Consider the following 16,177-nt stretch of genomic DNA (forward strand, 5'->3'; position numbering starts at 1 on the left):
AGAGGAGCTTGATAGGATAAAGATTTAAAATTCAAAGTAAATTCAGGATGTTTTCGGTGTCATTACCTGAACATGAATTTTTTTTCATTGTTGAGCTATCCTAGATTGTATGAGTGTAGCCACTTATTAATCTCCCATCCATTTTAATTACAAAAATCTACCCCCCTCATTCTCTTTCAAGTTTCAACATTGATGCCTCTTACATCTCCCACCAAAAATGGGATGCACAGAAATATTTTTTGTTTTTAAAAAAAATCAAGAATCACAGGTATTAACAAACTGCACACCGGGCTTCATCACTCCTTGTTCCTCATTCTGCTGCTCCTCTCCTCAGTCGTCCTCTCCTTTCTCCCTGCCAGCGGTGTCTTGGTCGATGCCGACAGCGACCTCGTCATGGCTGTTGTTGCGCCGTCGGCCACCCGAGCATGATCACGGCGTGGCCGGTGCACGTCTGACTTGTGGTCGGCAGATGATGAGGCCGGTTCGTCCTCGTTGGTTCTTGCCGTGAGCCGGGAGATGGCATCGGCCGAGGCCCGGTCTGGTGCGACGGCAGTTCCATGGCTGGCGGCACCCATGGTCCTCTCCTGCTCGACGAAGAGAAGCTGCACGATGGTGCGCAGCGGCATCTGGTCGTTGGATATCGCCTGCGCCCGCACGTCCGGTGACAGCTTCCGGCAGTCGATCAACCGGCACAGCCGCTTCTTGTCCGCCTTGCTAAGCTCCGGGTGCTCCTGCAATGTCCGGCATTGATCACCGCCTCAATCCATCATTCCATTAAATTATACTATAAAGCTTGCATGTTTGTTGGGGATCAAATTTGGGACGACCTTGAGATAGGCGTCGATCGCGTAGTAGAGGCCGTCGTGGTCACTGCGGGCGATGTCTGGCAAGCACTCGACGAGGTCGACGAACTTGGCGACGGGGAAGTCGCGGTCGAGCGCGATGGTCCGCAGGTACTCGTCGAAGGTCCTGGCCACCTTGCCCATGGCGGCGCTCATCCGCCGGCGCTCGTCGGGCGGCGCGGGGCGCTGGAACTGCGCCAGGAAGTGCTGCAGCACGGCCTCCGCCGCGCCGACGTCGTACGCCTGCGGGTCCGACGGCAGCGGGATGAGCAGGTCCGCGGCCCCCGCCTCGTGGAGCTGGGATCCGGCCTGCCGGACCAGCTGCGCTCGCGTGGACGACGACGCGCCGACGTAGTTGGCCACCCGCAGCAGCCGGAGCAGGAACCGGCCGGTGACAGACCCCGGCTCGGCGGGGATCATCGTGACGATGGACTCGAGCACGCGGCGCTGCCTGGCCAGCGCCTCCTCGGCCTGCGCTGCCTGGCCGTTGGCGACGGCGCCGGCGCCGGCCCCCGCGCGCAGCGGGTCGACGAGGTGCTTGCACGTGTACACGTGCAGCGCCTCGCCGATGAGCGGCGGCGGGAGCTGGAGCGACGCGCGCACGGTGGAGATGACCGAGCGGAACACCTCGACGTCCAGCTCCGAGATGTCCTCCGTCCACCAGTCCTTGGCGGGGGCCGACTTCCTGGTGTACCCCGGGCGGGTGTAGGTGTAGGACCAGGTGACCTTGGCCGGCGGCGTGAGGATCTTCTCGACGATGGAGTCGATGCAGGGCTGCACGATGCGGCTCTCGCTCCAGCCGGAGATCCGCCACGCCGCCTGCAGCGCGGCGACCGAGTCCTTCCACCCCTGCAGCACGCACGAGTCGAAGAAGGCCTCCAGCTTGGCCACCAGGTTGCCCTTGGCGACGGCCTCCGTCATCCGGAGGAACCGCGCCGCCAGCATCGCCGGCACCAGGTTCGCGGCGCCGATGCTGACGGAGATGCCGTAGCAGAACTTGGCGCACAGCTCGAAGGCCTCCTCGCCGCCCGGGATGTCGTGCAGCGCCACGGGCACCGGGTCCTCGTCGCCGTCGTCGGTGTCGGAGCAGAGGCGCTGCAGGAGGCCGCACTTGAGCAGCAGGGGGAACTACAGGTAGGTAAACAACACCTGAAATCAAGAGGCTGGACTAGATTGGAAAGGGGCGAGGCGGGCCACAAAATTATATATCTTCTCCTCTATTTCGTCAGGTCTTTGAATTTGCTATTTGCTAATGTGACCTCAATATAAGGGTCTGTACTTTGCAGTTTACTTCATTTGTTATATGTTGTTCTCATGTCTATTGCTGCACGAAGAAAGGCAAGTGATCATCGGTTCTTTTCTGGTTTCTTTGTTCGTTTTGTTCCTGAAAAGTTCAATGCTCTAGATATTCGTCTGCATACTTTGTAAGCCTGGTTGCGAGCGATGTCGTCGGGCGCAGCGTTTTCATATTTCTGACCAAATTTCAACTGCAAATAATGTAGAAGCAAGGAAGTGCAGATGTTCAGAATTATGTCTACACATGTTACCAACGAGTTCAAATGTAAAATTTATGCAAACCTGGCAAAATAATTTCGGATGTAATTCTCTATAACTCTTAGCTTTGCAAAATGTAAAATGCCAATCGCTTGATTCAACCCTAATGTTTCTTTTCTTTCGTATATTCACCAAGAATACTAGTAGAAATTAGGTAATCATCTCGGAGACTTGGGGAGAAATAATAGGACTAATGGAAAGACCAGCAGAAGCAAGTGCACAACAAGAATACTGCCGAACCACTATGGACGGTCAGCACCTGAATACCAACCTTTGAAACTAGAGGCAGATCATAACTTTCACCACTTGATCACTATACAAATGGCCAGTAAACTACTCACATCAGTGGCATTCACGAGACGATCTAAAGAAGAACTGGACAATCTATTATTCCGGCATCTTTACTAGGTTTGCATGTTATTCAGAAGAAGCTTTTGAAGCGTGTATCTGAAAAAGCGCGAGACAGGCTTTCTTTATGCCATTGTGTGTTCCGATCTGCATGTGAATTATGACAATCTTAGGTAAAGCAGATCCTCAGCTCGATGAACCAGCCGAGATTCGTTCATACAATAAGAATTTTAATTAGTAAACAAAGATGGAGTTGGTTTGATGCCATCATTGGGCTTTGATCTACACTAATCATTGCAAGCGGCGACTTAGTAAAGGCGGGCTTAGTTCATAGCATCATTAGATCCGTGACGATGCCAATGGAAAGAAGGTGGCAAAGGGGAACATCATGTGACACGATGAACTATCAGAGAAATATGGATCAAGTGCAGCGCCCACATCGTAAACTATGCTCGTCGAATGCCTTAATTATTTGGAGTTTTGTAAAGGTAGTGGCTAACAGATCTATGAGCCTATATAAGTGCTTGCAACTGCAGTTGATTGACAAGAATATGTTTTCCCAATCTTTTCAGGGGAGATGTTCCTTGCATCAGATTGATATGGGTATTTCAGTTGACTAACAAGCTTCTAAAACTACTTTTGAGTCACTGAAACCTAGACAAATACATGTCCGTGTCAAAACATTGAAAAAGATGAACTGTTTGATTAACATCTCACGAGCAAAGTATGAGTGTTTCATAAGAGGAAACGATGACAACTTTGCATAAATAAAAAAACTATTAGTACCTTGTGTAGCTGATACTTCGTGTTGTTGACATGGATGATGAGATCCGCCGGTACGTCTGACACTACTGACCTGATAAGCCATAACAACTCAAAACTGCTGAGTCACTTGATAATAATTTTCAAAAATTATTTGATGCTACATGGAGTAAATGTTATTATTTCCATACAAAAAATAAAATGTTACATGGTAGTTACCTGACTGCTTCTTCAGTGTAGAATGTATCTGGTTTTGTTCCAAGCTTCATGTACTTCATTGTGATGATCTTCTTAACGAAGTCCTGCTAATAACATAAGATCTCTTAATCCACTAGCTGCTTCAGCTGATTTACTTGACCAAATCAACATATTGGAAAATAAGAAGAGCACCAAAATTAGGCAACGTATCAGGTGCAAACCAACCCCTTTGTGCAACCGTGGTAAAAATTATCCGAACAACAAATAGTCGGTTTCCTCCATTTTGAGTAAAAAACAGAGACAACACCATGTTGAGTCATTGAGTGTTCCTTCATTATCAAATAATACTTCAGAAAAAATGTGATAATCTCACAAAATTTTGCGCATCCATCAAGCAATGTCAAAGTTGAATGATTATAAATAAAAACCAAAACAGGGCTACATATTGTTCTGTAGCAAGGATTTCCAGCGACAGGCTGCTAGCAGTCAGTCACTCATTTTCAGATCCTTCGCTAGAACAGAACAGCTGGACCCGCATTCAAAAGCACAAAATCTTAAATCATACAAGACTTCACAAATAAACTTTTTCAAGAAAAAATTCTTAGAACTTAATTGATAACAAAAGAATGAAAAGGCTTTAAAAGCGCAACTAACAAAATGCCAGTAAATTGTTCAGAACTTCCAAATTCAAGAAAAGCTTTTTTTTCAAGCAAAACAGGTGCGGTAAAGTGGATCCATACCTTGGCGAATTAAAAAAAGGAAAACTCTGAAAACTTATAATCTGCCAGCTAAAAGCTGGACCTCATGCTCATGGAAAATGTGAGGTAACTGAGGTGTGGCCCTTCTCATTTGGAGAAACAGCACCAATCAGCCCCTGCCAATATATATACTCTGGGAGGAGAGGAGCTTTCAGGACCACAATTCACTGTGTATGTGTATGTTTGTGTGGCGTGCTCTTTCTTGATAGATAGCTTTGGGTGAGCCCCATATCCCATCCTAGCTCTCTCTCTCTCTCTCTCTCTCTCTCTCTCTCTCTCTCTCTCTCTCTCTCTCTCTCTCTCTCTCTCTCTCTCTCTCTCTTCTGAATATCTTCACGGAGTGTATATTATTGAGATGTTTCTTGTATGCACTTCATTCTTTGAAGTTTATGCAAGCATGACTTCACAACCGGAGTCACACGCATACACATGGTGGCATCTTAAGGGTCTTGCGGGTTGATTAGGCTGACTCACCTTTTGCTGATGGTGTAGTGCTGATGTGACCTGTGCCCAGACCACACAACACACACACACACACACACACACACTCATAATCCAATACAGAGACAGGATGCTGGCCACATTAGTGACAAATGTGTGAGTGGATGACAGTCCTAGCCTCATTACAGGCAGCTTTTAAGGAAGCAAAAATCCAAGATAAGGTAATTTAAATTTTCTTTTGATCAAGGATAGATACTAATGCTAGCGTTTCAATTTCTTAGAAGAAAAATCCAAACAAAAGAACAGGATTTCTAGGAGCTGGGAATCCCTGAAATCTGGTGAGTCAGTTTTGTGCTTCTAATGTGCACCTAGCCTTTTCCTAGTGCCCAAAGCATCATGGCATTAGGGAAGACATATGGGCCCTCCATGCAACTCATGTCCCTTGAAACCTCATCATGCACCAAACTCCAGCTTGTAGCATCAACATGGAGAGAGAGAGAGAGATGAAAAGGCAGGAGGACCAACAGTGGTGATGGCACTAATACTCTGTGCTGCTTTCAGATGTAACAGTGCTAGCAGCTCACCTCAAGCAGGCCTCACCCCACAAGGCTCCACCAGACATGCATCACTGGTTGCTTGCTTGCTTCCTCCCCTCCTTTTGCTTCTCACTCTTTCTCTGCACAAGATGTTGGCAACTTGGCATCACCCTTGTATCCATTTATGTATGCAGGCTTGCCATGAGTGATTTTGGCACATGCAAATAATGGGGGGATTCTTTGGTTTGCTTTCAAGCATATCAACACTAGTCACAAGTTTTGCTGATTGCGACGCCTTTCTGTTTCTTTGAAATACAGAATTTGCCCCTTAACTAGAGGGATGTGGACTGAAGGTCTGAAATTAACATCAATCAAGTGCAGCTAGCATGGAATGCATGCACTGAAGATGCCAGGTTCATTGCAAGTGAGTAAGAGGGGGTTGGTGTGGGAGAGAATTGCATATCATGATGGAAATACTGGACCATGTATGCGACACAGGGATTTAATGTTTGCAGCTGGTGCCATGGAGAAATTGGTACAAGTAGTATTCAATGAATCAACAGCTAATTCTTTGGGAAAAAAATTCTTCTTGAATAATGGACAAAAAATGCAAAATAATTTATACGAAGGGCATACTAGACGTGTGTCTCTGGGCTACGGCAATTAAAGAGCATTACTTTTCCAGCATGGGAGAAGTGAACTCCATAGGCATTTTTATATCTCAAATTAAATGAGCACAGAAAAATCGTGTGTGCCTTTGGATTGTTTTGTACCCATGCATATTAAATTTGGCTGCGGCCATTATTAGAAAGCCACCAAAGTCGTCCCAAACATTATTTGTTTGGCAAAAATTGGGATCGAAGAGCCGAGAAACTAAACTTCAACTTTTTCGTAAGATGCAGAACTTCTGTTGCAACGACAAGAACCGTGTGCGCGAGCAGTGATCATGGTGTGGTTGCAGGATTGACCAATCCTGAAAACTCTCCATGGATCTAAAGCCTTGTGCTGAAGCAGGCGTGCAGCATGGAACTATGGAAGCGAGATGGCAGTTCGTAGAGAGTGGTAGAGAGAGAAAGCTTACCTCAATTAGGATCCGCGCATGCTGCAGCTAGCTTTGGGAGAGAAAGAGAGAGAGATAAGCCAACCTTCGTCCCCACTCACTGATCCAGAAAATTTGCTTGAGATGTTATAGGGGTCTGCTTGGAGGCTCTGCCGCCTTTGCCTCTCTGTGTGCGTGTGTAGAGAGAGAGAGAGAGAGAGAGAGAGAGAGAGAGTTAGAAAGAGAGGTGAGAGACTCTTGCAGTATGAGGAGTGTGAAGAGGGTGGGTTTAGGCCTTCATGAGCTGAGGAAGTTATATGGAGGGAAGAAATGGGAGGATGCTGACAATCAAGAGATATCCCCCTCCCTCAAAATGACTCCTCGCTCTCACCATGTTCCACACATAAGATTCCACTCTTATTGAGCGAAATCATGAGAGAGAGGGGGGGGGGGGTGGAGAGAGTTGCGTGTGGTGAAGGAATGGGAGCAATGTGGCAGAGAGAGAGAGAGAGAGAGAGAGAGAGAGAGGCCAGGATCTTCTTGGCTCCACAAGTCGGCGGAGGATAGTGTATTATTTGCCATCACTAGCTCGATCGAGCTCTCAATAGGGCAAGAAAGCAGCATGATTAGTCCATGGGAAAACTAGGAAAAGAGTTGCAGTTGGCTTCTTTCTCATGTTTTTATCCGAAAATGTTTTGAACTTTTGATTACAATAAAGTGGCTCTCTAATCTATCGGCTTATATTTAGCCGTGCCGCACCTCTTTTACCAGAAAAGAAAATTTGAAAAGTACACATCCCCGCCCAAGGATAACTCGGTTGTTCCTTACACATCTACTTCGTCCGTCTCAAATTATTAATTACTTTATTTACTATGCAGTCAGATAAACGTTATTGTGGGGAGGTAGCATAAGAAGCCATAAAAAAGTGGTATGATATTATATATTATATTGTTAGCAAAATAAGATGTTATGTTGGACGAATTATGAAAACAATTTGAATTTATAAAACTTTGCTATATAGTAAAGTTGTAGATTTTAAAATTATAAACAATTTTTGTGTTGATCATTTTTTGTCCAAATTGTAGGTACAACGGGTCGTATATAAGTGTGCAAATGAGTTGCGAAAGCATTTTGAATTTTAAAATTTACTCTATGATAAAGTTATAGTTTTTGAATTCTTGATCAAATTCTATGTTGAGCAGCTTTTATTTCCAATGTATTTTAGTGTTCAGATTGTATGTATAATGTTGTTCGTGTAAAAGTAACAGATGGAATGAGTTGTGGTTTGATTTAATTAAATCCAAGGGTTTAAAAGAGCCCAAACAACTAATAATTTAGAATGGTGGGAGTATATGTTTTTTTAATTGCTATATGGATGGATTACTCGGTTATATAGGCAGCTATCTATATCCTTAGACATTCATAATTTAAACTCCATCCATGAAAAAGAGAGAGCCATTTGATCATGAGTTTTATCAAATTTTCTATATACAAATTGTGCTTATATTTTTTTATAAACACTAGAGTACAGATAAATAAACAGTAGCTTGCATATGAAAAACTCGCACTCACTATCCACAAAAATATGTTGCCACGAAGAAGGGAGTGGATTCAATTGGGATGTTGTTTTCGAAAGATAATTTGGAACATTTGTAAATCAAAGCTTTAGAAAAATGCAATCAAACATTTTTCAGCTTTTGTAATATATATAATTTTATTAATTGGTAGTTTTTCTGGGACATTTATTGATAGGCAGGTAAATATTCATTATTAGACGTGACACGAGATTAAAAATATCTATATGTGCATGCCAAGAAGGCCTTTGTAATAAAGATACAAATCAAAGATCACATAAATACTTGATGACGCGAAAGGGCATGTAGTCTATTGGTTACATACATGAGCCTCGGTAGCATCTCAGGTCTTGGGTTCGACTCTCCATAGGAGCGAATATTTTAGAATTTAATGGTGTTGTGCTTTTAGTGGTAGGTGATGTTTCCGTCGATAGCGGGGCGTCTGTGATGACTTATCAATCTCGAGGATTGTCGGTTCAATCTTCGAATATGCTCATATGGGTAGGATTTGCGTATCTATGTTCACAGGTGAGTGTGCGTGTGTTGTGAGTATCTGAGTTGTACTATATAATTAAAAAACTTGATGACGTTAAGCAGATGAGAGTGAGGTTAGTTTCTTTTAATGTGTAGAAACCAAATTAATATTGGTGGTCGTACCAAACTAGAAATGAGCTAGTATATATAGCATTCCCTTTTCCTGTGATAGCTTACTGCATCCACAGGTTCACAAGTCACAGGAGGTCACAACCACATTATTTGGCTGCTTTCACAGCATTAGCCGGGACAGATAGAGATGCACTACCTCCTAACCTTGCCAAATCATAATCCATGCCATCGTGCCTTTCTCCTTGGCAAATCTCTCGAACAATCGTCTCTGACTGCATGAAAACAAAGGGCACTCGCTAGTTTTCCTATGAGTTCACACCATTCTCAAAATCTTCATGTGCTTTTTCGACAATTAAGCTTCACACGCAGCAAAAAGATAAGTATCCAAACAATATTTGTGCGAGAAATTTTACAATGATTGAAAAAAATAGGAGCCTTCCATCTGATAAAATCTTACGGTGCTGATGGTAGGAAGTACCCAGAAGTACCTAGGGTAAAGTACCTGGTACTTTCAAAATGTGGGACTAAGTACCAAAAATAGTGGAACCAAGTACTGATTTAATTTAATTTTTATATATCAACGGCCAGAAAAAAAATTAAGGGAATAAGTACCCGAAAGTACCCTTTGGTACTTTACGATCATCGTAAAAGAGCTCTATTTGTGCCAGAAAAAAGATGTATAATCCTTAATCAGTACTACTTTTTTCTACAGTCGCTGGAGAGATGCCACTAATTACATCATGCATGTGAGGTGTTGAAATTTGGTACTAGGTACCAAATCTCAATTAAGTTTTAGTTTTAATTTGATACCTCTTAATTAGTATCTTTAGAAACATAATAAAAAGACTAGTCAGTTTTTCCACCCTAGTTGCACCTTGCTGGGTATGTTCGTTCCACTTGTCAACTGTTACGTACGCCCTCTGCTATATTTAAAAAGAGAACATATCAGATGCAAACCAACCTCTCCGTGCAAACCATGCAAACTCGTGCTTAGTTGCATGGTTTGCACGGAGAGATTAGTTTGCACCTGATATATTCCCATCTAAAAAAGGAGGGAGTATCTATTATTTGTTGCTGGATTATTCAACCTATTATATAATTAAGCTGGCACATGAGAATAGGATATGCATGTAATGCTGCAAATTCAAGGCCAATTTGGAGTAGAACGTTGGGAAGGAATTTTCTCAATAGTATTTTTTGTTAATTTTTGCAAAGCCTATTATGTTAAATTCTTGTGTTTCAAATGGGGTTGGCAATGATTAGCGAGTACCATGCCGACACTAGATTCTTAATGTCTTGGGTACCATGATGGGTTCTCATGAAAGAAAAGGCATGATGGGCATCAGGTCATATTCCAGAGAGAAAGACTATTATAAACTCTGTCTTGTCGACAATTACAGACCGATGTAAAAAGGCACTTTCTTTCTTGTGCTGTAAGATGTTACAAGATGCAGGCCAATGAGATCTTTGATCAGCTGCCTGTTGGGTGCATTTCCTGTCATAGGCATGGTCCACTTTAGCCCAGAGCTCTAGATCCCTTGGACCAGTTCCCGTATAGGTTGTCTGCTTGTTCTATTTCCCTCGCAAATTTCATGGGTAATCCAGTAAATCTTTGTTTACTTTTTAATGCTATATAGTTTTGTTATGTATTCCCAAAGTTTACCCTGAGTAATATATTTTTTCCAAAAGCAAAGGTACATTACATTTATTTTCAAAAAATGATGCTAATAATAGTCTTCTTACTTACAGAGTAACAATTAAATTTTAGCATCAAAAGTGGCACATTATTTTAGATTCAGCTTGAGTATTTGATTAATTTTCCAATTGGGAAGATAAGATGGTTAAATTTATGTTGTGACAATTGCAACGCTGGATATTTTGAGAACCATAAAAGTATTTCAATTCCTAAATTCATGATAGTGTAACTAGAAATATTTTAAACCTATGGTACATTTTTATATTTTAATGGTATCACAGTAGCTTGACACTAAATTCAATACGAATTTTTTAAATTCAATAAATTTATTTCGTCAAAGCATCACATAATAACTTTACATACAAATAGAAATGACAATATTGCCAAGGTTAACCAGGACCAACATTTCTAGCTCATATGAAGCTTCACTCAAGGTTAGGCCAGCTGACCCCACAATATTTCTTGAAACAACCCAAATTATATGCAAATGAGAAACAAGGTGATATAATTGTTCATTTAAAAAAGCGGGATATCTAGGTGTGCAAGCAAAGTTCAGGAGATGGTTCAGGCTGGAAAAGCGTCGACCTTGTGTGCATTTGAAGGACAACGGCATGTATAGCCTTGACCTAGGTGCGGACCAAGCCCGCACCCAGCCCGGTCCAGCCAACTTGCCATCTAACTGGGCCAAATGCTAGTGTAGTCTATGAGCAACGAGTGGCAATGAGCATGATCATGTCTCAGATAGCTTATGCCAGAAAGCCCTAACAAGAAAAAAAAATGATATTTCGCAGAAAGCCATCAGCCACACTAGTAGTGCGCCAAGCTACTCGCACATTCAGCTGAACATAACCGCCCGCTGCAGTAGACTGCCTCTGCCTGCCAAAGATATTTGCATCAACCAAAGAAGTTCCCCTCCCATGGGAAAGTGCTCCTGCAGGCACAAAAAGCTTTCAGTGCAGTTCCAAAGGATCAGGCACTGCATCATGCCGCCATGGAATCATGGGCAAAAGCAAGCAATGCCTATACAAGGAACTGCCCCATACATGGGGAAGGGAGCGAAGCTGCAGGGCATGCATCAAGCGAAAAGCTGACTATTTCATCGGCAACTCACAGTGCTCGCTTTCCACAGTGTTAGTGGGAGACACTACCAGCCTACCGTCCCCATCTCATCAGCTCCACCAGCACCACCACCACCACTTCTTCTCTGACAGCTGCGGCACCACAACGAGGGAGGGGGATATTCCGTGTCACCGGCCACACGTTCCGGCCCGGCTCAGCTGGGCTACCTCACGGATCGCGTTGTCGGCGTCTCGGCGATCGACACCGGTGAGGGCAGGCCGAACATCGACAGGGAATCAGGGATCGATAGGCCATCGCAGATTCTCCCAGTTTGATGTTGTCCCCTTCTAGTGGCTAGCTTGGAGCTTCCCTTGCCTTCCCTCCACTAGTACTCGCTCCTCGCCTCACTTCTGCGTGCACTTGATGAGTAGTTGGGAAAAAAAAGAAGGTTTTGGTGGTTGCCAATATTTTGTCCTAGGTTAAAAAGCGCTCAAAAAGGGGGTTTTGTAGGGTTAGAATTCGACCGGCGTAGGCCATGATGCGCCCATGATGGGTAAGTTGGTGATCAGATTACTTCTGACCTGGAGATAGAAAACAACTGAACATTGTTGCGATATAACTGATGGCATCGATCATGCTTTGATTTACCTGTTCACAGGTGGTGTCGAAGTGATCGATGGGGCTAGCCAGTAGGAAAGCTACGAAATTTGTTGTCCTGGAAACTAAAGTAGATTCCCTGCTGAATTCTGCTTTGCTGCGGGATGACACAAGTGTTTTCTCTCCGTGCAAACGTATTTAGGCTTTCAGCCAGCTGGCCAATTATTGTTGAACACATTTGTCAGAAATTCATGATACATATGATGGATGCTGTTTTGCCTGTTGTTGCAGATCAATGGGTTTAACTGCCCATTCTAAGAATTTGTTTTCAGGAAGCAGTTTGCCTGTTGTGACAAAGGCAGGTTTTCCTTTTGCTTCACAAACGACATAAATAGGCTACATATTTCTTCAAATCCAAGTGTATATACGTTTTTCTTTGAATTTGTGCCATTATTCTTCAGATCCAAGTGTAGAACGTTAGCAGTCTTGGTGTCATATACTCTTGAAATTCAGAGAATAATGGCAACTGAATAAAGTGCACGTAAGCCATTATTCTTCGGATCTGGTCTTTAAATTTCAATGACCCAGAGCAACTGGTCTTTAAATTTTAGATATACGATGAGCACCGATAGGCCCTGGAATGTATTTGGCTAAATCTGTCTAACAAACATCACGTTTCTGTTGCCGTGTGTGATTTTGCATTTTGCCTTCGTAAAAATTAGATTGCTTCTGCTGCTGACAGTCTAACTTTTTTTTTCATAAGCTTGAGTTAGATAAGAAGCTTAGAAAGAGCTAGTATATATTTTTCTTTTGAAAAAGGGAAACTTTATTGATTTCAAGAAGGATACATCGAGGACTCATCATCTAGAAAATTTCCCGGCCTGTGTCGAAAGGGCACACAACCTACAAAAGTTTGACAAGAATCCTGACACACTAATGATTGTCAATCCTAAGACTAGACAGCCACCCATGTGCCCGGACAAAAAAATCTTTGGTCACTTGTGCCAAAAAAATGAGACGCCGCTACAAGAATATCCTGCGAAATATGCCGTTGAATGATAGCCCATGGACGGAGCTAGTGTGTAGTCGAGAAGATAACCTACAAAAAAGAAAATTATTAGTTATAAAAAACTACTGCGTTTCTACAGAGCCAAACATACCAACGCAAGGCTGCCCTGCCCACAAGGACCAGTGGTTTAAAAATTTTTGGTAATCCATTTAGCCAGCTCCGAAGCATATTAAACATGTTGCAAGGTTTGGGTATGCCCCAGGCCACATATACTGAAGCCCATACCATTCGCGTGAATCGGCAGTCAAAAATAGATGCTATATTATTTTATTTTCATGACAGAAGCAACACCATCAGTTTCCTTGCCAATTCTATTTAGCTAGATTATCTTTTGTAAGAATGACACCTCGCCTAACATACTTTTATCTTGAGTGGGGTTTTTAGTTTCCAAATTCTCTTATTGGGTTAGGAATATCTTGATGGATTAGTCCCAGATAATGTGATTTTACTGTAAAAATGTCTGTCTGGTCTAAATTCTATTTGAAATCATCTCTCTCTTGGCTTAGTTCCACTGTTGGCAGATGTGAGGCAAAATTTTTCTACACCGCCAACTTGTTGCCAATGAGATCTCTGCGCCAAGATAGGTTTGGAATCTGTGTACATAGTACCTCAGCCACCGTATCTTATTTTTTTCCTAACTATATTATATAGTTGAGGGTATTGGTCTCGTAGAGATCTATTGCCTAATCATATGTCTTCCCAAAATCATACTTGAGACCCATGCTTTATTATGAAGGTTCCAAATCTTAGGAAGTCTCGTTTGACCTTGGACTTGCACCAGTGGCTTAGTCCCTAGATATTTATTGCGTATGATCTTTTTCCATGTACCATCTATCGTTAACAGATGATATAACCACTTACTAAGCAAGGCTACATTTTTTAGTTCTAGATTATGTATCTCTAGTCTCCCTTGGTCCTTCGGTTGACGCATGATATCCCACTTTGCTAGCCGATATATTCTTTTGTTTTCTTCACTTTGCCAAAAAAATCTAGAGTGGAAGTAATCCAACTTTTGCGAACCTCTTTTGGGATTTCAAAGAAGGTACATGGGTAAACTGCTAAGAACAGAGTTGATAAGTGTTAAATGACACTAGTCGAAAGATTTTTGCCTTTCCAACTACTAAGTCGTTTTTCAAACTATACTTGGATCTTCATCCAATCGTTATTAGACAATTTCCAATAGTGGATAGGAATGCATAAATGACTAATTGGGAAAGTGCCTGGATTGCATTCGAACAGTTTCATGTACTGACTTTCACAATTTTTTGCTTCACCAAAGTAGAAGATTTTGCTCTTATAAAAATTGATTTTTAGACCTAATAGCTGCTCAAACGCACAGAGAATGGTCTTCATACTATAAGCATGCTCCAAGTTACGGTCCATAAAGAGGATCGTATCATCAGCATACTATAGTATGGAGAGGCCGCCATCTATAAGATCTGACACCACATCACTCAATTGATCTGCTGCTTTTGCTCTGTTGATAAGCAGTGCTAGCATATTGGCTACTATATTAAACAGAATGGGTGAAAGTTGGTCTCCTTTGCCTAAGTGCTTTCTTAGTTTGAAAATAAGGACCTACCTCATCGTTGACATTAACTGCTACGCTTCCGCCTGAGATGAAAGACTTAGTCCACTCAATCCACTTGTGTGAAAAGCCTTTCATCCGAAGCGTCTGGACTAGAAAATTCTACCGCACTTTGTCGTCCGCCTTTTCAAAATCTATTTTAAAGATTAACCCACTCTGGTTTTTTCGTTGTAATTCATGTACTGTTTCATGTAAGATCACAACTTCTTCTAGAATGTTTCATCTAAGATCACAACCTTCATCGCTCCATAAGACTATTGGCATGAGCAATGTTGTCCTGTAACAATTAGATATAGGTGTTAATTTTTCTACTTTGTTCCTTGAAAAATATATAAAGGCACAAATCTAAGGTGAAACAATATTACGAGATGGTTCCCTTCGTGCTTGCTGATATTCATTTATGATTTATGAGATGCAAGAAACACAAACCTTGTGTTTCTGAATTTGTAGTAGTTTCCATCGGATATACACTTCACACTAGTCAATTGCTGGAACATTTTGTGTTTGTTGTCATTTGTCAATGATCAATTGAGCTGTAACGTATCATATATATGTACATACATTCAGATTGTATTAGCAATCTTTCGAGGCCTTGATTTAGTATTTATGGTAACTAACTTTTGATGTTATAAAATTGTGTATCTGGCCTTCTACTTTAGCACGTACAAGCAAACGGCAACTAAAACAGAAACGATGTTCTGCAGCTTTGCATTGTAATTCTGTAGATCTTCAATTCGGTGTAAGTGGCTGCTTGTTTTCCAAAACTGTTACTCATTCAGGAGTAAAAAAAAAAATAGTGGTCTTGGTTCATCTACAAAATATGTACTCTGTTCTTAACTATATGATGTTTAGAACAAGCCAATTAAATTATCCTAAACGTCTTATACTTAAGGGCGGAGGCAGTATATTTTTACTGATCGATCCATCAGTCTTTCTTAAATCTCTGACATTCGAACATCTTATCTGTCTATTGGTCTCAGAAGCAACTTCTTAGCCACAGTACTAGATTTTTGCAATAGTGCATCACCAAATGTCATCTGCAACATGATTTATTCCCCACTCTTTTCTGAAGCAATCTCTTCTGTGCATCGCAAGTTTGTCTGTGTCTTTTGGGACACATGGAGAAAGTTGTGTACGACGGGTAAGCGGTAGTGGAACTGGCTTGGACAATGCCCATGAACGATATGCTCACTGGGCTTACAACCTGTATCCAAACCTTTGCTGTCGATCAATCAGAGGAATCTGGAATTTTTGGCCGGCCTCCATGTTTCCTTCTCTTTTTTTTTCTAATTTTTTTTTCTCTTCTGGTCCCCTTGTACCTGGGCATTTTTCATGTTTTGGAAAATATGAGTTAACTGAACATGAGAAACAATGTGGGCATGCATGTCAGGTTACTAGGTTAGTGAGCTACCGTGGGCATTTCTGGTCTCGTCTCTAGATAACTCAGTTGTTGCAAATTAAAGAATTTCGTCTGAGTTTTGTAGGCTGCGGAAAATTCATCATGGTTTGA

At 42.3% G+C, this 16,177-nt stretch overlaps 1 protein-coding gene across 21 annotated transcripts; it reads right to left on the bottom strand.

The window, feature by feature from the left end:
• Positions 1–30: 30 nt before the first annotated feature.
• On the bottom strand, positions 31–6,965 carry LOC120673471 (BTB/POZ domain-containing protein At5g47800-like). 21 transcript variants are annotated; one of them, XM_039954415.1, is made up of 8 exons: positions 6,585–6,965; positions 5,488–5,579; positions 3,897–4,033; positions 3,726–3,808; positions 3,531–3,600; positions 2,264–2,329; positions 828–1,970; positions 31–731 (listed from the first exon to the last, which is right to left on the bottom strand). In XM_039954415.1, the coding sequence occupies exons 4-8, from the start codon at positions 3,782–3,784 to the stop codon at positions 297–299; spliced, it is 1,773 nt and encodes a 590-aa protein (XP_039810349.1). In that variant the 5' UTR covers positions 3,785–3,808; positions 3,897–4,033; positions 5,488–5,579; positions 6,585–6,965; the 3' UTR covers positions 31–296. The 21 variants fall into 21 exon arrangements, with proteins under 21 accessions (XP_039810349.1, XP_039810302.1, XP_039810294.1 ...); XM_039954368.1 differs by having other exon boundaries at positions 3,930–4,033; positions 6,521–6,965; XM_039954360.1 differs by having other exon boundaries at positions 6,521–6,965.
• Between the last annotated feature and the right edge of the window lie 9,212 nt (positions 6,966–16,177).

Source organism: Panicum virgatum, chromosome 2K (assembly GCF_016808335.1).
Source record: "Panicum virgatum strain AP13 chromosome 2K, P.virgatum_v5, whole genome shotgun sequence".
NCBI lineage: Eukaryota > Viridiplantae > Streptophyta > Magnoliopsida > Poales > Poaceae > Panicum > Panicum virgatum.